This window comes from Mucor velutinosus, assembly GCF_035048745.1.
Source record: "Mucor velutinosus strain NIH1002 chromosome Unknown tig00001542, whole genome shotgun sequence".
Taxonomy (NCBI): Eukaryota; Fungi; Mucoromycota; class Mucoromycetes; order Mucorales; family Mucoraceae; genus Mucor; species Mucor velutinosus.
The window spans coordinates 356217-380843 of NW_027041924.1; the positions used below are offsets into that span (position 1 = coordinate 356217).

The window sequence follows — 24627 nt, forward strand, 5'->3', positions numbered from 1 at the left end:
AATAAGAGTACGAAATTGCTATAACATAATGTTATAGCAAATAAAAGTACTATAACATAATGTTATAGCAAATAAGAGTACAAAATAGCTATAACATAATGTTATAGCAAATAAGAGTACTATAACATAATGTTATAGCAAATAAGAGTACTATAACATAATGTTATAGCAAATAAGAGTACAAAATAGCTATAACATAATGTTATAGCAAATAAGAGTACGAAATTGCTATAACATTTGGTTATAGCAAAGGACACTGTTGATTGGCTAGTTATTAGCTGTTCAACTTGATATTTCAAAAATTATAATGCGTTGTTATAGCTGTTGTTATAGCTAAAAAAAATTGATGGCAGACGGCGTCAAATCGTTTAAGTGATTTCCTTTTAATGCTACAACAACGCCTCTCTGCTTCTTTACGTCTTCTCTGCGCAATTTATACGCTCAACTATCAAGCAATCCTTCGTTGGTTCTTAATGCCTAGAATACTTTTTTTTTCCTAATTTTTTAACTATGACAAGGGGAACATATCAATAACTAATATCAGAAATTCAATTTAAAATGATAACTGTCTTGCTCCGGGAGGTGATGATGATGAGGACGCTACTACAGGTGTTCTCTGTTGTTGTTCAGTTTGCTTTTGCTTTTGCTTTTGCTTTTGCTTTTGCTTTTGCTTTTGCTTTTGCTTTTGCTTTTGCTTTTGCTTTTGCTTTTGCTTTTGCTTTTGCTTTTGCTTTTGCTTTTGCTTTTGCTTTTGCTTTTGCTTTTGCTTTTGCTTTTGCTTTTGCTTTTGCTTTTGCTTTTGCTTTTGCTTTTGCTTTTGCTTTTGCTTTTGCTTTTGCTTTTTCATAGCGCGGTGATAAGCACTTTGAGCACTTTTGTACGACTTATACTGCTCAAAGCGGCCCAGTATTTTCCACTGTTGGAATTGAGCTTTCCATGGTATGTGTCCGTTTTTGTCCACTTGTTGCTCAGCAAATTCGAAATCGGATAATGGATCCTCTAAGCGTCGCTTTTGTGCTATTCCATCGACATACGCAATGACATTACTCAAAATGTTTACGGCTGTTTCAATACGCACGCCAACAGGTTGATCTTGATTTTCAAGGGCTGCCTTTGCCTTATAGCATTCTGATTTTGATTGGGCACATACACTTTTTAATGCATGGATAGAGTTTTCGTTGTCATGGATATGGCTACCAAGTATATTTTTCATTTTGGTATACAGACAAATTAATGTTGGATCATTGCATTGTGTAAAGTTGATAAGTGATGTCTCTTGTTCAATAAGACAGTGAACAAGTGCAAGTAATGGGTTTAACGGGGTTTCGCTGAGATAGGGCGCAATAGTCTCTGCATTGAAAAATAGACATGAGCTGGCCCAGCCAATACTCGACAGCTGCTTTGCGAAAGGGATACGAGAACCAGGTATTTCAGTTTCAAGTAGATATCTGGTTGTCGAATTAATCACAATTGCCACAACAATAGGGAGCTTAGACGCTTTATGTTGTCTAGAAACCGAACGCGAGTAGTCGATTAGTCGTTGATAAAAATTCATATCTGCCTTGTTTTGAATCTCGATTAGAATACGAGGTAGGTCATTAGAGCAGTTGATTGGCTCGTACGCGACACCAGAGCGAGTGAAATCAATCCACTCAGTTGGAATGGCAATGTATTGATCTTTTGCCTTTGGTCCTACACAAACGAAAAGAATTAGTAGCATACTAACAGGCATATTTAAGATCATACCAATAACTGCTGAGACAACAATATTAATAACATCTTGATCAGCTAACAAGAGCTTGCTCATTAAATCGGTTCCGGGTAAATACTTCCTTGGAAGAGAAAAGGTCTTGAGGTTGACGCCGTCTGCCATATTTTTAGCTATAACAACAGTATAACACGGAAATATATGAAAAGACACAGAGCTATAACAACGCATTATAGTTTTTAAAATATCAAGTTGAACAGCTAATAACTAGCCAATCAACAGTGTCCTTTGCTATAACCAAATGTTATAGCAATTTCGTACTCTTATTTGCTATAACAACGCATTATAATTTTTTCGACTATATGAAATGTGATAATCAGCCCGTACTTCCTAATACATTCTTGGAGTACGTTTCAAGGCGTTTCCAATGGTGCCGAGTAAAATAAATGTTTTGACTGAATTTATCGAGCAATTCAAGAAAATATGAAAAGCGGTTTTTGGCCAAAATGTCAAGGTTTTGCATATATAGGCCTCGCAAAAGTGGTTTCAGAGGTTGCTTTAGATCGAGAGAAACATTTTGATTCATAATATACCATAGTAAAAGTCTTCATTATCAAGGTCAAAAAACGCGATCGTTTGATTTTCAATGAAAACTTTTTTTTTTGGATGAAATTTTCAATGAAAACCATGAGGGGTATCTCATGCTTTTTGGTCGATTTTTGGACCATGTTTTTGGGGTCCTAAAAAAAGTTGAGCAAAGGTGTCAGAAAGTAACTGCCAGATGAGAGCAACCATTTGGGGCTATTCTGACGATCTAAAACGGCCTTGAACGCAAGAAAATGCAGCTCAAATGCACTCATATTTTGCTGTATTAGGGACACTAAGGACTAAAAAGTGGGAATACCAGTATGCTGCTTGCCCGTATATGAAGTAACTACGTGCATATGGATGTAGAACATCACATTAGAATCAGATCCACAGATAATATGAAGAGTTACTATGTGTAAGTGGAGGGTCAAAATGAAAGTAGCAGTATTTTGATAAAATACGCAAGAGCAATCAGTAGCACGAACTGCCGCTGCGCAGGTTGATTCTCTACCTTCGCTACGCTTCGGTGAGAACCATCCGAAGCATAAACACTCATATGATTAGTGATTATATATCAATCAACAATCAGGGTTCTTCTTCTAACATTTTAGCTATATTAATATTGGGATATTAGCCAAAGGCCCGCGGCAGCGCGAGCCGTTTGAACGTAGGTTGGTTTCCACCGAAGCGAAGCGTAGGTCAGGAAACCACCCGAAGTGCTGAAAGGCTCGTATACCATAGTAAAAGTCTTCATTTTCAAGATGAAAAATGCGATCGTTTGATTTTTGATGAAAACCATGAGGTACCCCTCATGGTTTTTGGTCGATTTTTGGCCATGTTTTTTTTTGCCGAAAAAGTTGAGCAAAGATGTCAGTAAGTTACTACTACTCAAGTACAATTGTTTGGCGTCATTCCGGTGGCTCATAAAGATCTACATGCCAAGATATGAAGGCTTGAAAGCTGTCAAATTTGGTTATGTATTGCTTTATAGAGTTTAAATACACGGCATAAATCACATCTTTGGTAGTTGGAACTTATTAGAAAGGCAGTTCTGTAGCTTGCGCAATTTTTAATTCGAATAAGAGGCATATTGATTTTGGTAAAGCTAATTCATGCAAATTTTGTTGCGTTATGTTGCTGGGAGAGAAGCTTTTAATCCCTAATCGGCTACAACGACGCTTTTGTGTTCAAGTTTTCCACTATAAATGTTAGAGATGATGATAAGCATGCTATTTTATACAGTTGTGACCATACAATAGCGGGATTGAACCACACATTGAAGGACGTTGCAGTGAACTCTTAGTCAATAGATTGCAATCATATTATTATCAGTCAGAAAGAAGTCGAGAAACGCCAGCCTTCCAAGTTAGCCTTCGAGTCTAGAAAGTAGTGCATTGGAGTAACGCATTTTCATATGGTCTTGAATAAAATGCAGCTGTTTTATGATAGTTTGTACTTGGATACATATCGATTGATGTGATTTACTGTCCAAGCCTTGGATTCCAAGTAGAAATCGAATTCTTGGTACTTTTGAGGCTGTCGTTTATTTCAAAATGTCATATTTTGACAAGAAGTTGATCAATGCGGCAATGGCCAGCGAAAAAATAATTGCCTCTGTATAGTTTAATACATTTTGAAGCATTGTAGGCATATGAATGTAAGCTGACAGCCGCTTTAGTCAATTTCTTCGCTTGAATGTTTGCGCAAAAATCAAACTCTAGCCTCAACCACAACTCTAACCTCAACCCCAGCCTTAAACCATTGCAATGCTGTTAGTCGTATATCGGGTTGGACATGTTAATTTTTGTGCCTCTGTCGTATTGATAGTTGAGCTTTATTCATCGGCTTTGATATGTACATGGTATTTTTTAGATGATTCTATTCTCTTTCTCATCACGCTCTTTCACACCCATTGGTCGAATAGCACTTCCATCTGATACTCGAGGTTGTTCGCCGAGCACAACTATATCAGACTGTTAGCAATTGTCCTCGAGCTGACCTCGTCATATCAAACATTACCTCTTTTATATAGAATCCACGAAGTAACAACCACAAATGGTGCTGAAACAATGATTGTTGCTAATCTAGATGCCAACATTAGTCATGAGCTCCTCTCTGTGATGGAATAGACGACTACCTTCTTCCGGCAGGCGATAGTTTGATGGCCATAATGGGGATTGTAATGAAATGCTGAAATCAAAGAACCAGGGATGAATGGATTTGAATTGGCAGGCATTCTTATTTGACTGGTTTATTTCAGATGCTGACCCCATTAGATTCGAGACATTTCTCCATAGCGAATGGCATTTCTGATCTCAAGCCGTCTCTGTCGCAAGCATGCCAACCAAGCTGGCTAGGTGTCAGGTATTCTTTTTATTAGAGTAACATTCCATTACAGCTTGATATGTATAATTGAACGAGTTGCTCATCCAAACATTGAATCTTCAGGGACCTTTTCAACAAGCTAATCCTATTGGATTAATTCGACGCCTCTCTTTCACGAAAAAACTTGAAATTTAAAAAGAGACAATAGCGTCGCGCGTTTATCACATATTACAAAGCAATCATGGAACCTCAATTGCAACCTCATCCTGCTGCCACCAAAGTAATTGATTTCATGGATTGGTCTTGCAGCACCACTGAAAATCTGGAGATAAGTTTAGGTATATAAGCAGTATTCATTGTACATAACCTCTACTAACGCACATGTAAGTTCGTCCACAACAAGGCGATAGTAACGCCAACGAACCTACAACATCTACCACATTTCATCCTGAATTTACATATTCCATCTTTGGTGACCATGAGACAGCATTTGGATACAAGGATCTATCCTTACAGGTACGTTGGAGACTGGTGAAAGGCTTGCTTGAACTAATCAATCACACAACGAGTAGCTGAAATACGCTTCAGGCTCATTACGACCTTTTGTTTCGATGGAATATTCAGCAAAATATCAGCCAGCAAGCTCTTCCTCGTCTGTAGAACAGGTTCAAGCGGATAATGTACTCACAACATTGGAAGAATATCTGCCCCAGGGCTATTTGACCAGCCATAACGAATTCATTGATGTAGTGAGAAACGATTATACTACGTTTAAACCACTTGGCGAGAAGATTCGTGAATACACTCGAGAGAAGGATGATGGATCTGTGGAGACATTTGAAATTTTCAAGGTAAATTACTAGGAAAGTGTAAGCGTCAGATCCATTATTCTCATATATTTGGTAGAATTCATTTTCGAATGCCAAGTTTAGAGAGTATCATTCGCGTATGCAGTTATTTGTTTTGTTCTTTATCGAAGGATCTAGTTATATTGAAGATGATGATGAGAAATGGGAGATTTATACGAGGTAGGTATGCGTGCAGATGAAAAGTATCTGGCGAGTGTTGACGCTCCATGTTGACCCAGTTTCAAGCGCGAAAAGATAAACGAGACCCAAGTTGCCTACCACTTTGTAGGCTATAGCACAACATATCCATTTTATTGCTGGCCAGAGAACACCCGCATGAGAATCAGTCAGTTCCTGGTGCTCCCGCCCTACAAAAAGCAAGGCCATGGAAGTAAATTATATCAAACCATCTACGAGTTATTTAAATCAAGAGACGACATTTGCGAGATTACAGTAGAGGATCCCAATGAAGAGTTTTCAGACATGCGAGACAAGAACGATATTCGATACTTGCTGGAACACGGTGCATTTAAAGGGCTGAAAGCACCTGTATCTCAAGACAAAATTCAGGAATTGTGCGACACATACAAGTTGACAAATCGACAAACCCAACGCTGCATAGAAATGTATCTGTTATCCAATGTGAACAAACTGAACGCTGAAGAATACAAGGCGTATCGATTGCAAGTCAAGCAAAGACTATACTCGTTTAATTTTGTAAGTAAACAACTAGCGTGGATCATGTTCATTTCATTTATTGGGTCATTAGGACGTGCTGAGGGAAATGGAGGAATCTGAACGAAAGGAGAAACTTCAACAGACCTATCTCGGCGTGGAGGAAGATTACTACAGACTGTTGGAAATCATCTAATAAACCCAAAACTGAGGAGCGAGAAAGAAGGGGGAATACAATGTGTATATCATATTTCATAAAAAGATGTAGATGAGAGTATTATATAATATAGAGACGAAGGAGGGAAAAAGTAAAGAAAAAAGTATACGTATATATAAATAATGAGTTAAAATTACATGAATATCATGGGTATTCGAATAAGCTAAGATATAAGGGGGTATATTAATAATAGTTGAATCTATGCGAGTGAATAGATTGCATGGATAGGCTCTCGATGGTAGGATTGCTACCATCCACAGTGACAGGGATAGGTGTACTGAGAGAGCTTGAAGGATTTTTCTCTGTTGTATAAAGTGTTAGTAATGAGATGAATGAGAATCAGCCTGATGATACGCACTGTCGAGAGGGTAAAATCTTGCATTGTTGTAATGATGCTGATGATCATTACTGTTCATGGCAGACGTGGAACCAATGCCAATCCTGGAGGTAGGTGTAGGCAGGTTAAATGAGGGGTACGGACCAAATGTATTGGACGAGGAAGACGAGGAAGACGTTGTAGAAGGAGCACCACTTTGATTATGATGGACCAGGGTGTGGTTGTGGTAGTGCTGTCCAGACGGTATCAATGAGGTGCTTCTCTGTCTAGAATAACCTACAGGCACAAACGTATTGGACGCAACAAACTCTTGTTGTTGTTGGTGTTGTATCTGACGTTGTGGCGGCATGGATTGATTGTTGCGTCCATACTGGTAGAATAGGTTATAAGAGTCTTGATTGTACAGGTTAGCAGAACTAGTAGAGTAATTGGGTTTTAACTCGGGTCTAGGGTAATAGAATTGAGATGATTTTGTAGATGGTATATTAGCCCGAGAAAAGCGTAATGAATCATTCTATTTGCGTATATTACACAAAGTATTAGCATGCATAAATGCGCGATAATTGAGTTATATAAATATTCCTTACATGAAGGCTTGCAGAAGGAGAGGGTTTGCTGGCCCATACATTGAACTCGTCACTGGCATTGGAAACAGGCTTTTCTGGCTGTTGTTGTTGCTGCGATTGTCGATCATATACAGTGGAAGAGGGTTTACTACCATGACTAGAGGTAGACATAGGCGTAAAAAAGTCAATTGCAGATTGCTGTCTTAGCTTGGAAGACAGTTTCTTGTTGGCAAAAAAGTGCTGTTGCTGTTGTTGCTGTTGCTGTTCATCTACATAACATACAAATCTTAGCATGAGGCTCGCTCAAAAAGCACCAAGGTAAACTTACATGACTCTGGATGATCTATATGATGCATGACGGAGGGGCTGATATGACGCATGTCCTCTGGACTAGGAGATCCATTCAACGCATTGTTATGCAGCGTATCATCCACAGGCACAAATCGACTGTTCATAAATGTATCAAACATTTGTCTCGCTTTTGGCAGTTGATTCTTGGAGTTGGCATCATAACATAGCTTGAATGTCAAGACACGATAGTCGTAATAAGCGACATGGTTGTTTCGGCCTTCGATTCTGAACAGAGGGTCATCTATTTCGTCCTCTTCCTCGATTGCCATGCTAGATGTCATGATGAGACTATCCGGTAATACCAAAAATATGCTTGTTTTGGTATACAATTTCTGCTGCAGTTCTTCAATATCGGCCGATTTCAGGATGTTTTCTAGTACGACGGAAGCAGGCACTTGAATGTCGACGTACTGCGGTAATAAGCTTTGTATTCTTAGTTGCATTTCTTCAATGTGAGACTGCGGACCAGTTACCAACACATGGTCTGTACCATTTCTTTCGGGCCATGTAATCTTGGAGTTGTACAATCTTCCTTTATCGCGCAGGTATTTTCCATTGTGATATAACAAATTTCTTTGTGTAAAGTAGGGTACATATTCTGATCGAGATACATAATCTCGATCCTTTTGAAACGTAATAAACTCCATGACGGCAGATTTGAGCTTGAGTAGGCTGTGGAGGTTTTTTTCAGGTGTTCTGGCAATCACATTGTGTTCGTTTTCAAAGTATCCGCCAAAGGTCGCTAATTCGTCGTTGCTTGAAAACTTGACATAGACGCCGTATTGCTTCATAACTCGTTGAATGTTCTTTCCTGCAACGCCAATGATGCGGCGGTGACATATTTCAGGCACAAAGAAGGATATTTCTGCGGGTAATTCATTCTGCAGCGAGTCTAAACCGTCTTTTGCCTTGAAAAAGTCCTCGCTTTCGATTGTGATAATGAAATTGTAATCGTTGAAGGTTTGGAACCGAATGTCTGCATCGCATGATTTCATAATCTTGTTGATCTTGCCATTCTTCTTTCCGCTGATGAATTCTCTTTGATCCAGCGCTAATTCGATAGAGAACATTACCGACTTGTGCTGTTCCTATAGTTATTTTTACATGTCAGGTTACACTGCAGTTGGCTCGATAATTTACGTACTTGTGATATGGGCAAGCTTCTCATCATTTGAACTATGCATTGGATCTGCTCTTTAGAGCCTGTCATCTCGAGCTGAGACAGATCTGTTCGATATATGATTTGGGCGCCAGAGTCCAAAGACAGACGAGCAACCATCTCGGTTGGCTGCACTGTATTCACACAGATGACGGCTTGAAATATGTGGCTCGTCTATGAGTGATATAGATATGAGAGCCGTACAAAAGGTGACACTCCATGCATGCTTACCAAATAGTTGAGTGTTCTTAATGTCCTTTCAATGTTGATGCTGTTCTCGGCAAACACTTGAATTTGATTCGAATCCTCGGAGCCAAAAGGAGGAAATACTATAAAAGAGCCTTTCAAACGGAAACGAAGATGAGTTACACACTTTATAGATACACACATTTCCAACTTACCATTATCTCTCATCAGTTTCGTCAACTCCCCTTTTTTATACAATAAGAGCCAATCCCTTTTTCGTGGATTTAGTATAGACTGAGAGTTACACATTGTTTTAATCTATAAAAAAAATTAAAGATAACTCTCAGTTAAAAACCATCTTTTTGTATTGGTGGTTTGTTTTCATACAAAATACCTTTTGAGGGAGTGATTTAGCAAGTAACATTGTCGCTCTCTGTACTGCTTCAGTTGTGTTACCCGTTACATGAATGATACTTTCGGATTCAGCTGTGGTGGTGGTAGCTGAAGCATTGAACAGTAAAGATGGCTGAGTAGTAGTTGCAGTTGATTTGGTCCAAGGAGATGGCAGATAAATGTGTGTACCCGTCTCTTCCATGATCGCCAAGATATTGGCATGTCTTCTACTACCAAGAGTATTCAGCGCATACAGAGGCATGTTTAAGCTGCTGGCAGACAATCCCAGCTAAAATGGATGCGAGTTAATACGACATGTTGCATTGCTGATTCGTGGTTGAATACGTTACGAGATGATCGAAAAACAACAAGACATCAATACGCGCCAATTCTACTCGATCAACAGGGCCAATCAATCGAATGACAATCTGGTTATAGTCTACTACGATTTGAATGTTGTTTTGGATGGCAATCAGCTTCAATTGTTCATGTAGATTGTTTCTGGCCATGTTTCGGTAAGCAAGCCCAGGATATAGCGAGTGAATTGAGAGTGTAATCTATAAAGGCAATTCAAATGAGTCATTTGCATGTGTGTGGTGCGTCTATCTGGTCTTAATTTTTACTTCAATGGCCTGTAATTTGATCAAATCACTTTTGGCAGCTTGTATATCACTCTGGGTGCCTGAAATCGTGATGCAACTATTTTGATTGCTATGGTTTAGATAGACAGAATGCAGATTTGGATGGAATGATTTGAGCTGATCACGCAAAATGGCTGAATGAGCGTTATCGTCAAGGCAAAACGAATACGTCGTAAGATGAGTCATTTCTTCTAAAGGGTGCGATGTGTGCAAGAAGCAGAAAGATAGAAATGGGGTGAAAGGAAAAAGGGAAAAAGAAAAGAGAAAGAGAGAGAGAGAGAGAGAGAGAGAGAGAGAGAGAAAATCCTTTATTTAAATGCTCCTGCTTATTAAATACTCTGTGGTTGCAGTGGAATCCTTTTTGAGAATCCTTGTAACAGCATCTCTATTTATCCACATAGCTCCTATTACAGCATCATTTGAAAGCACGCTGTATATTCTACATCAGTGCTTTCTCGCCTTTGTAACATGACGCAACTTGCCTCTTTTCTCTTTCACTTTTTATTTGCCATATTATAGAGAGTAAGTATACATTCTGCTTGGATCCTACAAGTACTTAGCCATCTCATAGATGAATAAAGAGCTGCATTCGCTCGTATCCAAATACAAGATTGCATGTCTACAACTAGAGGAAATACATGCGAAAATCGAAACGGTGAATTCGTCAGAGCAAGCCATCGCGAACCATTTGTCTGCCTCGACATCCACATCCACATCGACACAATCCTCCAGCCAGACTCCTAAAGACACAGACGAGAAGCTCAATCAAATCATCAGCAAACTCAAACTGGATGTCGACGCTGTGCTCTCCAAACGACTCGCCGAGACAAAATCCACCAAATCCGCCGTGCAATCCTACATTGACAATACAGTGTGGTCTCTATTTTCGAGAACAGAGCTACAGAACGACACGCTACTATTCAACAATGATCAAAAGAGAATTGACGACAAAAAGTGCCTCCACAAGCTGATATCCACCCTGTTTGCATTGGATCAGGAACAGGTTGAAAACGAGGAATACAAGGCTCAGTTGCACGGCTGGATGATCCACATCGTCACCATCTATCTGCGACTGGGAAGCAAGATGGAAAAGCACAAGATACTGGCCCTGTTAAGCACCACCTCCAACATTGCATCGTGGGCCATGCCACTGATACACATCCAAGCAGACAAAATGAGTCAAGCCGACGACTTTCTGGATACAGTAGACGCTATTTTTATACAACCCAAGACATGGACATGGACCGAAGATGACTTTCTTGCGGTCTTGGATCAGCTGGCCATCGATTTTAATTACAATAAACTGGTGGATTCGGTGGACCCAGATCAACAAGTGTCGCTTGAGACCGTCTTGAAGTTTAGTCAAGATTTAATAAATAAATTAATGCAAGCCATACATCGTTCAGGAGAAGCCATGAACAGCCTAGTAAAGAGATTGGCTCAGACAGTCATTCAGATATCCATATCACTCATTGATGCAATCATCGAGAAAGGATGGGAATGTCAAGATCAAGTGGACGCTTTTATGAGTCAACTGATATTCGGGTTCTACGACCTAAAAGAGACCGGAGGCTGGTTCTTTCTGCCCAATATACCCTTCAAGGCCTTGTCAATCGACGCATTATGGCTTGTTACCGTACGCATGCTGCAGCTTAAAGACGCTTCTATTCCACCTGGCTCTCTCAACGAAGTGCTGGGTGACCATTTACCCAACATTACTCGTTTCCAGTACCAACTCCACGATAACCAGATGCAAGGCTACTTTATGCTCAACTGCCTAACCAACATGGCTGCCTGTATCCCCTCTGGCGTAGACGAAACCAGTGCCATCAATGATCCCAAAAGCACAGTTTCTGCCTGTATTGTCACTGTGATATCCTACACCCTATTCACTGTAGCATTTGTCGACAAAGACTTGCGAGAAGACTTTTACAAGGATGTGCGTGATAGCTTTGGCGCCATTTGCAGGTGCCATCCGTTCGTCATCTCACTGCTGTTTCGTTGGACAGCAGAACACATGGCCATCATGGAGCGCATGGCCTTGTATCTATTCCACTCGCTGAAACTAGACAACTGGAATATACTCAAGGACGACCTGAAGTTACTGCACAAGCTCATGTCTTGTGCCTCCAAAACCACTTCCATGACATCGCAGCAAAAGGCCCAGATTCAGCTAGCAAAGTACATTATACAGCACCTCAATTACGGCTACAAACACGGCATGGTAGATCCCAATGTCTCTAAATCGCAGCCATGGCACAGTCGAAAGATGCCGTTTCTCAGCTACGACACCCACGAAGAAATTGCCTTTATACTACTGGACGTATGCCAGCAATTCCAACCTCTGCCTGACACCACCCATACCAATGAGAACAAGGGTGCTATTGAACTCGTTGGCACAGTAACAACCGCAGTGTCGACCTATCTGCCAATTGCTGATCAAATCCAACTGCTCAAATCAACCTACGACCATTCCACAAGCAACAACAATCGTAGTAATGGTAATACAGCCAACGATTTTATCCACTGGGCGTGGTCAGTGGCTGCTCAACTCAAACTGTACGATTGCCCTGTATCGCCTCGAGCCAGCGACATTGAAAATTCAATCACACTACCGTTTTTGAAGCTTGTACTCAATAGCTATAATAACGTATCTTCGTCACACAGTGCGCTCTTGGTCTACATCTCATTTGCGCTTTCTGCGACCAGCCGCCATTTCTTACGTTTCGAGTCCAATGGCGGCTGGATGAAGCTGTTGGTCGTCTTGAAGAAAGGAAAGCCTGAAGCAGTAATACGCATTTTTAGTGACATGGTGCCTTCCTTTGTTTACATGCATGGCGATGATTTCTTTAACGATGAAAGCCTATCTGATTTTTTGAAGCACATGATCGAACTCAAGACGGATCCAATGTTGATCAAAGCAGCAGCAAAGGTACACAAGACAAATGGTGGCTCAGGGATTGGGCTCATGATTGGCTCGCATGTATGGCATGCGCATCTCATTGACTCTGTGAGCGACCTCATGGACGACCAAGGCAAAGGCTTCTCGTACGTGGACTTGGTGCTGCATTCATGGCTCAAGACGGTATTTCGGAAAGCAGACTGGATGTGGCACAGTGGCTATGTTCACATTGTAGACCATCTGTGTAAGTTTGCATTTGTTCTGTATCGACATGGCATGGTATATCACATGCTCGCTGAGGAACACAAAAGAATGGAAGCTACCAGAGTGCAGCAATCCGCTAGTTCCCCACGCTTAACACGCTTCATCAAGAACATGGTAGTATCAGATGGCGGTCCTTATGCTTCGTTGCTGAACGGTGAATGGTCCATGTTGAAACCAGCTAAAGGCCCAGGCGTGGAGCAAAACTACCACTGGTTTGCATTTGAGGTGCTTGTAATGGAGACTATCAGTGAAGCCCCGTTTCGAGAAGAGCTGTGTGCTCTGGTCACCAAGCAACTGAGCACCTCTCTCGCCAATGACCAAGAGCAGCAACAGCAACATCAGCAACAGCAAAAGTTCTCCATCGACTTTGCTAGCCTCTACAAACTAACAAGTCAAAAGAAGCCCATGGACTATTTGGTCATCTATCGGTGGGTGCAACACATCATGATGATGCCAGTCGACCATCCTCTGCTCCCACTCTATCTGCAAATGTTTTTTAGCTTGTACTATCTAAACATTCATGACGAGGTGACACTGGGCTTTGTTTGCTTTCATAAAAAGACGGATTGGACTACCAAACTGCGAGACTACATTGCAAGCGTGCAGACCTACTATGGACAGAAAATCACTACGACGACACCCGCACTAGTAGCCAACTATGACGATAACTATAGCCAAGAAGAACAAGACAACTCGGGTCATAGAGCAGTAAATGCCGAAGTGCTACAACAGTTTTATTATGCCATGTGGCTATGGCTTGGCAACGCAGATCTCAGCAATGGTCTTGTGGACACAATACATCATTTACCATCGCATTACAATGTCCATAGACTCAAGTTATGCTATGCAAAGAAAGTAGAGCTAGATCAACCTTGGCATCACACTGAAGACTATTGGATGGACCTGGTGGATACAGAGCAATTAGAGCAAGACTTTTTAAACTTTCCCTGGGAGGGGTCAGAGAAATTTAGAACAGATGGTGATGCTGTGACAGATGCGCCTGCCGCTTCGTCTTCAGTGACTACGGCAGACGACTTGATATCTCTCTCAACCACGACGCGTCGATTGAGACTGATTACAGATGAATCTACTATAGAGCCTCTGCCACCGCTAGTCATTAATACACCGTCAACATCTACCAGTACCAGCTCTATTAAAAAGAAAATGGGCCTGAAATAAATGTTTTCTTAATAGACCGTTATTGTGGGTATAAATAGAACAAAGAGCCATGAGCGCACTACTATCACTGCAGATGGTAGTTGCCATAAGCGATTTGGTGGTGTTTAGGTTGCTCAGTCCTGAAGTACAGCAATCACTGAGTTGCAATAGAGTGGGTGAACGCTTGCTTTCGCTTTGGAAAATATTTTAACGCCATTCTTTTTTTTTTATCCTACATCTATTTTACAAAGCACACAACAATCATGGAAAGCAGAAAACGTGTTGCAAATTCACCTACTCTCAGCAACAAGGCCAAGCAGAGAAAAGTAGCACCCACACGGCCACCTATCACTGCTACAAAAGCCTCCATGGCTCGTGCAAAGGCTGTGAACGCTCAATTAACAGGCACAAAATCTGGATTAGCACGGAAGAAAAAGCCTGAAGAACCCAAAACGCTAGCAAGGTCATTCAAGACAACAGCAGCAGGACTCAAAGAAAGACCAGCATGGGATCTAAGAGTAAGATTTGTGTATACAAATAGTGGTAGATGGTGTATATTTATCCATTTTTTTTTACCAGGGCAAAGTGACGGATATGACCAACCTATACAAGATGAATATGCAGCGATGTAGGTGATGACAGTAAATTGATACCAAACTGCACAGCCTAATAGAAATGTATAGTGGAAGAGCTGCATGGATTCAAACGAGAACTAGAGATCACGAAAAGCGAAAAGGAATCTCAAGAAAAGGAGACATTACAAAAGGCAGCAGCATTGAGAACACAGCTCCAAGAAATGGAAAGAGCACACACCATCGATATCGAAGAATTGAATGCCAATCAACGCATTGAGTACCAGCGATTAGAGGACGATAATCTGAATTTTTCAAGACGACTTACTACCATTGAAACCGAAGTAACTGACGCAAGACGAAAACTAGACGTCCAGGTCAAGCAATTGGATCAGATAAAGGAGGACAATGGAGTGCTAAGGACATCCATTGATACGGCAACAGCAGCGTTTGAAAAGCTGGATCACGAAAACAGAAATTTAGAGAGTGATATGAAGGTAAAGCCGAGTGCAAACTATCAGCATGGAATGCTTATCAATAGAGTACTTAGAAATTGCAAGAATCGCTTCGATTAAAAGAAAAGGAAATTGAGAGCAAAGAGTCGAAATTAGCGCAGATTGATGTGTCTGTGCAAGCATTGGAATCCAAACTAGCAGACTCCAATGCAGACCGTGAAAGACTACTAAACAAAATCAAGAATTTGGAGGTTAAAAAGAAGCTGTAAGTGGAGGCCATTGGAAATACTCGTTATCGCAGATCATTAACCATGATTTCAAAGCAGCAACAACGGCAAATCGAAATGATAACTGGAATTCAGGCGCGGAACATCAAATCTATAACATCATAACACATTACATGAACCGAGACTCCTTTTGTTCTCTCTTTCTCTTTTCTTCTCGTCTCTTTTATCTATAGTTACAATTCGAAAAAAGAAATGTCATTTGAATAAACAGCCATGCATAAACCATCGCTAAAGCATTATCATTTACCAACAAAATCGTCGCTATCCACTGCTACAGCCTCATCCAAATCATGCAATTCGTCGCAATTACCGCTGTCCATCGATACAACAACGCATGCTGTCCATCGTGAATGCATCCTGTTTCCCACCTATGCGTTCAGAGACCCTTCCAGTAAGCCGCTATCGCTTATACAGCCTTCAATGGCACCAACTAACATACGAATAGACATTGACCAATGGATTGTCCGCACCAAAGGATGGGCATTATCCATGAAAAAACCAGGTCCGAAACAGAGAGTCTTGAAAGGTAAAACACTCCGTACTAGACCAGTGTGCTAAGATTAAATCATGAGCATGACATAGGTATCACAAAGAGTGTTGCTGGAAAAGGGTCTGCTACTCACGAGCATGCCAACAAAATGTTTGAGAGTCGCTTCAAGTACTTTATGGCTAAAGGTAAACGCAACAAGAGAATCCAAGTGGAGGCCATTGGAGCGGCTACCAATGCAGAATGGATTCAGCTTGGAAACAATCCTAGCTTACAGTCGCCACTGACACCACCACCATCCTCATCATCCACTCCGCACAATAACCTTGAGGATGTTCAGCTGCAGAAACAGACGTCTTTGCAATGGCAAAAAATCTATGATGCAACAAAAAAGTATGCAGATTCACCTGCCACTGTCATACATAATCATGACGATAATGATGTGAACCCCCCGCCCATCTTTCTTGATACACCTCATGCCCCTACATCAATGGCTTCCAATACCGACCACCAAATCAGTAGTGATGAAGATGACGACGAAGAAGGGGACAGCAGTTGTGATGAAATGGCTTCTCCTTTGAGTGAAAATGGCACGATATTGAAATCGGCAGGTGCTGGCGTCTTTCAAGGTGAATTTTGCATTTCAGGTCAACAAGTGGAGAAATGGATTCGAGATAGCAACCATGCATCGTCTGAAGAACAAGATGAAGAGCGAATGATCAAGATCCGATCCTGCTCTAAAAGAGATGGTCATCATACCACCACCAAGAAGGATTTCTTTTTTCCTCCTAGTTACGGTATTGTGCAATTAATTGAACCCTACGGCGTCTCTGTGATCAGCGATATTGATGATACCATCAAAGACACGCGCATACTATCAGGCGCTCGCACTGTGCTATCCAATACGTTTTTCAATCCAACGCGTGCTATTCCAGGCATGGCAGATGCATATTTGCAGTGGGTATGTACATCATGCAACCAATGATGTGCGCAGGTGCTGACAATTGCTTCTAGTACAACCAGGGCGCATCCTATCACTATGTCTCCAACAGTCCATTTCAACTAGTGCACATGCTACATCAATTTATCAACAGCCACCATTTCCCACCAGGCAGCTTTCACTTGCGTCCAAGCACTGGCATCATCTCCAAGTTGGTACAGGAATCAGGTCGTTCAAAACGAGAGTCCATATGCAAGATTCTACGAGATTTTCCACACCGCAAATTTGTGCTTGTAGGTGATTCAGGTGAAATTGACCTAGAGATTTATACAAGGATTGCCGCAGATTTTCCAGGCCAAATCATCAAGATATTTATCAGAGACATCACTACACACCAGCATCATCATTATCCTACTACACAAGAGCAAAAGCAGCGTCGCATCAACAATAAAAGAAGTGCGACACTTCCTGCGTTCTTTAGTTCCAACTTTGCCTCGTCACATAAAACTGAATCTACGCCAAATCTCTCATCGACGATACATCAGGATGACCAGAGGATTCCCAACACAGACTATGATGATGACGAAGACAACGACGAGGAAGATGAGGAACTGCAGGATACGGCGACAAAGCTGGCGGAGCTCGTGTTGGAACCTTCCTTGACAGGCCATCAGCCATTGCATATGGAAACACACTTACAAACAGCAGCAGCAGCAGATGAGGATCTTCCAGAGGGGCTACAGCAACAACATTATCATCAGCATCAACAACCTCCTTCACAGAGCTTAATCCAGTTATTCTCAAGGCTAGCTATAGCAAGAAGATTGGTCAAGGGGATTGATGTGGTGCTGTTCAAGGAATCCAAAGAGCTGTATCAAGATGAGCAAGTAAAACTTGCTCTAGCTAGATACAAAAACTCAAAACAGAAGCAATATTAATACTATATTTACTACTATATTTTCTAATTGTACATTACCTGATTATTTTAGGGTTATTTCCCTGCCTTTTGTATAGCAAATGAATCAACAATAACCTCCTTCATAAAATTTGATAAAGACGCTAACTTTTAGAATGCCTAATCTTTAAATCAAGACATCATTACATAAATGTGCTCAACAGCAAACGTGCAAAGCGAGATGCTGTAGCTGTCTATTTCAATGAAATGAAAAGATTTTAATAGAAGTAAATCACAATCAAGTAGACTCGCTTTATTTTATACGAGTGTTTATGCTTTGGTGGGAGCCAACCTGCGCAGCGGCAGCTCGCGCTACCGATTGCACATGCGTACCTTATCCAAATACTGCTGCTTTCGTTTCGACCCTCCACTTAAACATGAAAACCCTTCATATTATCTGTGGATCTGATTCTTATGTGGTGCTATACATCCATAAACACGTAGCTACTTCATATATGGGCAAGCAGAATATTGGCGTTCCCTCTTTTTTGTCCCTAGTATCCCTGATACAGCAAAATCCGAGTGCATTTGAGCCGCGTTTTCTTTCGTTGGAAGCCGTTTTAGATGGTCAGAATAGTACCACCAGTTGCTGAGAAATCTGCGATTTTCGAAAATGGTTGATTTTGAATAGACGCTGCTAGTAAAAATCTTTAAATTACTATATGAATGTGGGATGTATGTGTTATGTCAAAATACAATGTAAAATTGAATTTGCCAAAGAATTACACTTTTATTGAGAATGCATCCCAAGGATGCATTTATATACTTTTCGTTATGCTAGGGTTTATAGCATCATGATGAACTATAATACAAATAGGTTTACTATCTACCCAACAATTGATTTGTAAATCATGATTAGTATGATTTACCCAAAGGACCTAAGAATAGCCTAAAACCTTTAGTGTAAGACCTTGCTATGACATTTGATATAACAGTATGTGTAGTAAAAGTTGTAGAGGGTACTTTGATTGAGTAGGGCATGTTTGATGTGGGGTTATAGAAGGTGATGGCAATGAGTAATGACGAAAAATGTTCAAAATGACCGATTTTCAAAGGGCCATATCGCTAGATTTTACTAAGTGAACGAGAGCTTTAAGCTTAATAGCTTTTGTTTTTTTTTTCAATTCTCTATATGATAGTATGGCTATTATAGATAAACCAAAAAAAAGTTGAATATCCCCTGCTTGTAGCTCCTGAAATATAAGTTTTTTAACGAATTTATAAAGGGAAGATACATCTAGTACCTAAAGCTCTTACATTATAATGGAAACAACGTAGACCTATCGAATAAACTTTTTTTTGTGCAAATCTGATGAGTATTTGTCTAGATATGGCCAAAAAAAAGGGTATTGTGTAAAATCATCGTTTTTTCCATGTGTATTAGTAAGGGAGAATTCTTGAAAATCAAACGATCGCGTTTTTCACCGCAAAATGAAGACTTTTCTTATGATACATATAAGATCAAATTGATTGTAAAGATGCAATGCAACACTGGAAAGTCTTTCTATGAGATTTGAATATGCTAGATTTTGATATATTCGCAAAAAGCCTGTTTTCGTATTTTTGCAGATTGCTCATTGTTTCTGGTCTGAAAGCTAAATGTAACCAACATGATCTGATGCGGCTTTATTGACTGCTTATAGAAGCATTAGAAAGTAAAGTATGGCAACGACAGTTTCATAGTCGAATTTGTCAAAGCCTTTATTTTTTTAAATTTTGTTTATTGATTGAGCCGCGTACACTAGGAGTACTGGGGTCGAAGTGAGGAGGCGGGTGCAATTGAAAAAGAAATAATAAAAAGAAGGTAAAATATTAACTAAACTAGACTAAACTAAACAGAACTATCGAAACTATCTAAACTACAAGAGGGAATGTATTTGATCCTCATCCACTGTCTGGCGAACAGTGGAGCGTGTGGAATTTGAGGCTTGATAGACTAAAATTCACGGAAAAAAAAAGAATAAAAAAAACAGTAATGTCAACTTGATAAAGGTATATTTTATTATCAAACTGACAGGTGTAAAGTAAACTGAAGTCTCTCTACTGGCCAGGTAGATGATCCTTCTTATATACTATAACAATGGATAAAAGTTCTATTAATTAGATTGACAAATAAGTCAACTCAGATCAACTAATGTCTAATCATGCTAAAAGACAACTCCAGCAAGCTAATCATGATTTAGCTCTGTCTGGATGAATAATTAGACTCTCATCCGAAGTACCCTGATCTATCCTTTCCATAAGGATAATTAATATCGATCTAGTAGCATGTATCCGATAGGTACAGTCTTCTTAGTCTATATTAATAGTACATATCTGAGTGTATATCGCTAAGCATACATCTTTAGCATGTATCTGGATATATGGCATGTCTATAGCATATCGTATGCATGTCTATAGCATGTCTCATATATAGTACAAGTCTGTAGTACATAAAGTATCTGTAGCTAGTATCACGGATATAAGCATGTGTCTTATAGCGTGGATCATGAAGTGCACATCTGAAGCAACAAGCTCATATTGCATTAATCTTGGTGCCTATCCAGATATGGTAAACATCCGTAGTCAATGTCGGAATACAAGTATAAGTCTATAGTGCCATCCATGTCCGTGGTGCCATCTATAGCCTATATCTTATATAGTATGAATCTTATAGTACTAGCGTATCTGAAGTCCATATCTTCTCATGATCATAGTATAAATCGATATCGTACATCTAATCCAGTGTACATACAGTTTATATCTAAATCTGGTAACTGGATGAACTGTCGGAATGCAGATCATAGTGGATGTATTCCACAGAGCGGACATTCACCAGAATCGCCTCAGGGACAAGGATGATGTTGTCAAAAACAAAGCGCATATGGGCTAGCCATATTTGAGACAGGGTGATGAGTAGGATTCTGTATGGATGGATGCCTTTGACTTGAGAGTACCAGATATCCCAAAAGTCCAAGGACAGAAGAGCCTCTTTGATGTCAGTGATGGACGTCGTGGGCCATAGGAATTCAAAAATGACGCCTAGCCATACCTTTTCTTTGGATGGACAGTCAAAGAGCAGGTGGCTGGCGGTTTCATTGAGAGACAAGCAGACAGGACAATTGTGAGACTCGAAGACTCCAGGCATCATGTAGTGTAACCTGCTTCGAGAAGGGATACAGCCTGTGATGAGCCGGTATATCACATTACGTTGAATGTAGGTAAGAGACAGGGACCAAAAGAATTTCCAACGGGAAGCTGAGACATTCTGCAAGGCCAAGGGTTGTTCCATCGACGACAGCACGGACTTACGACATGTTTTGGCCGAAGCCTGAGCATTTCCAAGGGGTTGGCCATCGTGCAGACAAAATTGATGGACTAGAGGCGCAAAGGAGACATCAGAATCAACCAGGGGATCAGGACTACACACTGGATGGAAGTAGGGTTGAAATTTCAGCTGGGCAGACGCAAGACCTTTGAACACTGTAGAAGGAGCACGTTTCCAATTGAGGAGGGAAGGGTCACGATTATCTTTACAGTGAACAAAGTTGAGCCGAGCATCATATTGAAACACATCAGAAACTATCATCGCTTTGACTCGACGAGGAACCACCAGTGAGGAGGATGGAGGGACATAGAAGGCAGCCTGTAGTGGGAGAGCAGCCATGGCAGTAGCAGTATTGATCCGAGCAGCATCATACGACTTGGGAAGATAGTCAACTGCACGATATAACATATCGACAGTTCCAGTGCGCTGTGTTTTCAAACCCTGATTGCGACGAGCAGAGGGGAAGAGGAGCGGAATATGATGATACTGGTATCCATTCTTGTTGCGTAGATGGTAACTGAGAAGGTAGGACACCGGGTGGGCATCAATGACAGATTGATCATATACCAGCAACGGATGTAGCCAACGAAAATACAGAGCCGAAGCTTGAGTTTGGATGTCGACAATACTCAGTCCACCTTTGTCTTTTGGGAGAGTCCATGTTTTCCAAGGAATGACAGGGAAAATGTTCTTTCTCAAGAAAAAAATTGCCAGTGACCGCAGCTGCTTGACATCGGGCTGGGTGAGAGGAGTAACACGTAGAACGTACCATAACTTGGACAGAAGCAGAGAATTCAGCACAGTGGCCTTTCCAACAACTGACAGGGATCGGGCAGAGTGGATCTGGATGGCCGTCTTGATCTTGGTTGTCAATGCACCCATAAAGTTGATCCGCTGGATCCTGCTTTGTACAAGAGGAAATCCAAGGTATATCAAAGGTTCATCATCTTCCACAGAATGCAGATGGGTGATGTGGGCATGCGATAACGGAACTTGCCAAATGTCCCATGTATCCCGACCAGACACCGAAAAGGCTTGCACCTTGTCACAGTTGAATTTGGCGTTGGAAGCAGCACAATAGCGAGACATGTGAAGTTGTAAGCGAGACAGGTCCTGTGCGTCATGAACAAATACCAAAGCATCGTCCGCATAACACAATAACCTGGTAGTAGCAGTACCCATCGTGTATCCGTGAAATTGACGATCATGCAAGATTGCCAGTAAAAAGGGTTCGAAGGCCAGATTGTACAGGATAGGCGAGAGAGGATCTCCTTGCCTAAGTCCACGCAGCTTGGCAACCTCTGTTGACATATGACCATTCAGATTAATCCGTATAAGATTGTTGCCCATCAGTTTGTATATGCACTTGATGAGGGGACGAGGAAACCCAAACTTTGTCAAGACTTTCTTGAGATAGTCCAAATTCACACGATCGTAGGCCTTTTCTTGATCCAACAAAAGACCGTTATCAGCATCCAAGTTGCGAAAGGTGGGGTCGTCATCTTGTTGCTCCGCAATTGTCCATTTCCTTTGAGCATCTTCCATGATCAGTTGACAGATCATGCCATTTTCAGTAATAAAGCGTCCAGGAATAAATCCAAGCTGATGGTGACTAATCAATTGAGAAAAGACAGCCATGATACGACGATTGATGTTGCGAGTGAACAGCTTGTAATCCGAATTGGCCAGAGACAGAGGACGGTAGTTCTTCATTTCAGCCGGATCACCCTTCTTGTAGAGCAAACACATGACAGATTTGTTCCAAGATGGCGGAAACTTAATCTTCGCCAGTGCTTCATTGTAGACTAGGTTGATGAGTGAATGAAATGGTGGGAATTTCATGATCAGGTACAAAATCTCATATGGCAAGCCATCCGGGCCAGGGCTGCTAAGGCGTCGAGTGTGTTTGCTGTCGGCCAAGAGCTTGTCCACATCAATCGGCAACATCAGTTCCTCCTGTTGTTCGCTGGTGATCTTTAAGTGCTGAGGGATGCTTCGAATCATGGTACTGAGTGCTGTTGAATCTAGAGCCTCTGGTGTGAATAATGCAGTGTAAAAATTATTTGCAATGGCAGATATGCCATCCTGTGCCTGACACATTGAACCCGTAGAGGGATCTCGCAGCGCCACAATGGACCGACGGTTCTCTCGAGACACCGCAGAGCGCTTGAGGAATCCGGGTGATTTCTCACCATGTTCACGATAGAACTTGCCTGCCTTCAAGATTTCTATTTCTGCAATTGAGTGCTGCAGGGACTGAATTTGCTGGTTGATGGAGTCCAATCCCTGAAATATCAATCCTCGATGCTTCTTATGTCTCATCATCTTGTTCCTCTTTGAAAGCAGTTGATGTAGTTGTTTCTTCCTCCAGTTCAAATCCTCAACTTGATACTGCTTGATGAATAACTTGGCCTCTGCTTTGATCCAAACCCATTGTTGTTGGGGAGATGTAAACCGCTTGATACCTGCTCTTTGTTCCTCACTGTCAATGAGGAATTCCGCCAGTGCCTTGCGAAAATCTTTGTTGCGAGCCAAGTAGGGATTAGCCTTCCAGACACCAGGGCCACGACCATTGGAATCTTGAAATTGATAGGAGAACCCCAAAAGCTCATGATCAGTCCACTCCGGAGAGAGGTATTGTTGACTAGTACTAGCTACAAGATGATGAGCATTGGAGCTACAAAAGATATAATCCAAAATCCCAGCATTTCTGCCACTATGCCAGGTGTCGTGCTTGTCATCCCCAAATACATCAATGTAATAATCATCCAAAAGATCAGTCCATTTCACAGGTGCACTGATGAGAGAGCCATCAGTTCGCCGATCCTTGTATTGATAGTTGAAATCGCCCATTATAAAGATAGTGTTTGTTGTGTTAGTGATAGTGTCCTTGACAATTGGTATATCAAGTAATTCTGAATAAAATGCTGTGCGTTCGGTGTGAGCTGACGCTCGACCGTAAATGTTGAGTAGAGTTGCTATTGGTGGTGTTGTTGCTAAAAGTTCTACATCTCGAGTAAGGTGAAGGGAGGCCAAAATAAAACGACCGCTATCAATGCCTTCTGAGATGTGTTGAAGTGTATAATTGGTGTTAAGTGGTATGATGCCGCAATGTGGAGTCCAAAGACTCGACTTGGTGTTGAATTGTGTATTGAGCATGTCTATAATAGTGGAGTCTGTTGCATGTGTTTCTTGGAACACTAAGATGTCATAGCCTAGTGTTCTAAGGTATCTAATAAATTGTTGTCTTTTTTTTGGGTTATCTATTTTTTTGAGGCCACGGCAATTGAGGGTGGCAATTTTCAC

General features: G+C 41.1%; 7 protein-coding genes across 7 annotated transcripts; 4 read left to right on the plus strand and 3 right to left on the minus strand.

The window, feature by feature from the left end:
- Positions 1-553: 553 nt before the first annotated feature.
- On the minus strand, positions 554-1873 carry ATC70_004794 (uncharacterized protein; the record flags this gene model as incomplete). Its single annotated transcript, XM_064824094.1, has 2 exons — positions 554-1692; positions 1747-1873. 2 exons carry the CDS (start codon positions 1871-1873, stop codon positions 554-556), a joined length of 1266 nt encoding a protein of 421 aa, XP_064677030.1.
- A 2989-nt stretch (positions 1874-4862) lies between these two features.
- Positions 4863-6340, plus strand: USV1_2 (Up in starvation; the record flags this gene model as incomplete). The annotated part of the gene is made up of 6 exons (XM_064824095.1): positions 4863-4959; positions 5010-5137; positions 5194-5472; positions 5528-5649; positions 5709-6186; positions 6239-6340. 6 exons carry the CDS (start codon positions 4863-4865, stop codon positions 6338-6340), a joined length of 1206 nt encoding a protein of 401 aa, XP_064677031.1.
- Positions 6341-6544: 204 nt separating this feature from the next.
- Positions 6545-10180, minus strand: ATC70_004796 (uncharacterized protein; the record flags this gene model as incomplete). Its single annotated transcript, XM_064824096.1, has 10 exons — positions 6545-6663; positions 6720-7212; positions 7286-7533; positions 7593-8703; positions 8760-8948; positions 9006-9115; positions 9176-9278; positions 9355-9642; positions 9704-9910; positions 9977-10180. 10 exons carry the CDS (start codon positions 10178-10180, stop codon positions 6545-6547), a joined length of 3072 nt encoding a protein of 1023 aa, XP_064677032.1.
- A 385-nt stretch (positions 10181-10565) lies between these two features.
- Positions 10566-14339, plus strand: SAH1 (S-adenosyl-L-homocysteine hydrolase; the record flags this gene model as incomplete). The annotated part of the gene is made up of 1 exon (XM_064824097.1): positions 10566-14339. The coding sequence occupies one exon, from the start codon at positions 10566-10568 to the stop codon at positions 14337-14339; it is 3774 nt and encodes a 1257-aa protein (XP_064677033.1).
- A 242-nt stretch (positions 14340-14581) lies between these two features.
- Positions 14582-15693, plus strand: ATC70_004798 (uncharacterized protein; the record flags this gene model as incomplete). The annotated part of the gene is made up of 5 exons (XM_064824098.1): positions 14582-14836; positions 14898-14946; positions 15002-15387; positions 15441-15610; positions 15672-15693. 5 exons carry the CDS (start codon positions 14582-14584, stop codon positions 15691-15693), a joined length of 882 nt encoding a protein of 293 aa, XP_064677034.1.
- Positions 15694-15845: 152 nt separating this feature from the next.
- On the plus strand, positions 15846-17997 carry ATC70_004799 (uncharacterized protein; the record flags this gene model as incomplete). The annotated part of the gene is made up of 4 exons (XM_064824099.1): positions 15846-16023; positions 16078-16158; positions 16215-17080; positions 17134-17997. The coding sequence occupies 4 exons, from the start codon at positions 15846-15848 to the stop codon at positions 17995-17997; spliced, it is 1989 nt and encodes a 662-aa protein (XP_064677035.1).
- A 2760-nt stretch (positions 17998-20757) lies between these two features.
- On the minus strand, positions 20758-24480 carry VPS70_1 (Vacuolar protein sorting-associated protein 70; the record flags this gene model as incomplete). Its single annotated transcript, XM_064824100.1, has 1 exon — positions 20758-24480. The coding sequence occupies one exon, from the start codon at positions 24478-24480 to the stop codon at positions 20758-20760; it is 3723 nt and encodes a 1240-aa protein (XP_064677036.1).
- Between the last annotated feature and the right edge of the window lie 147 nt (positions 24481-24627).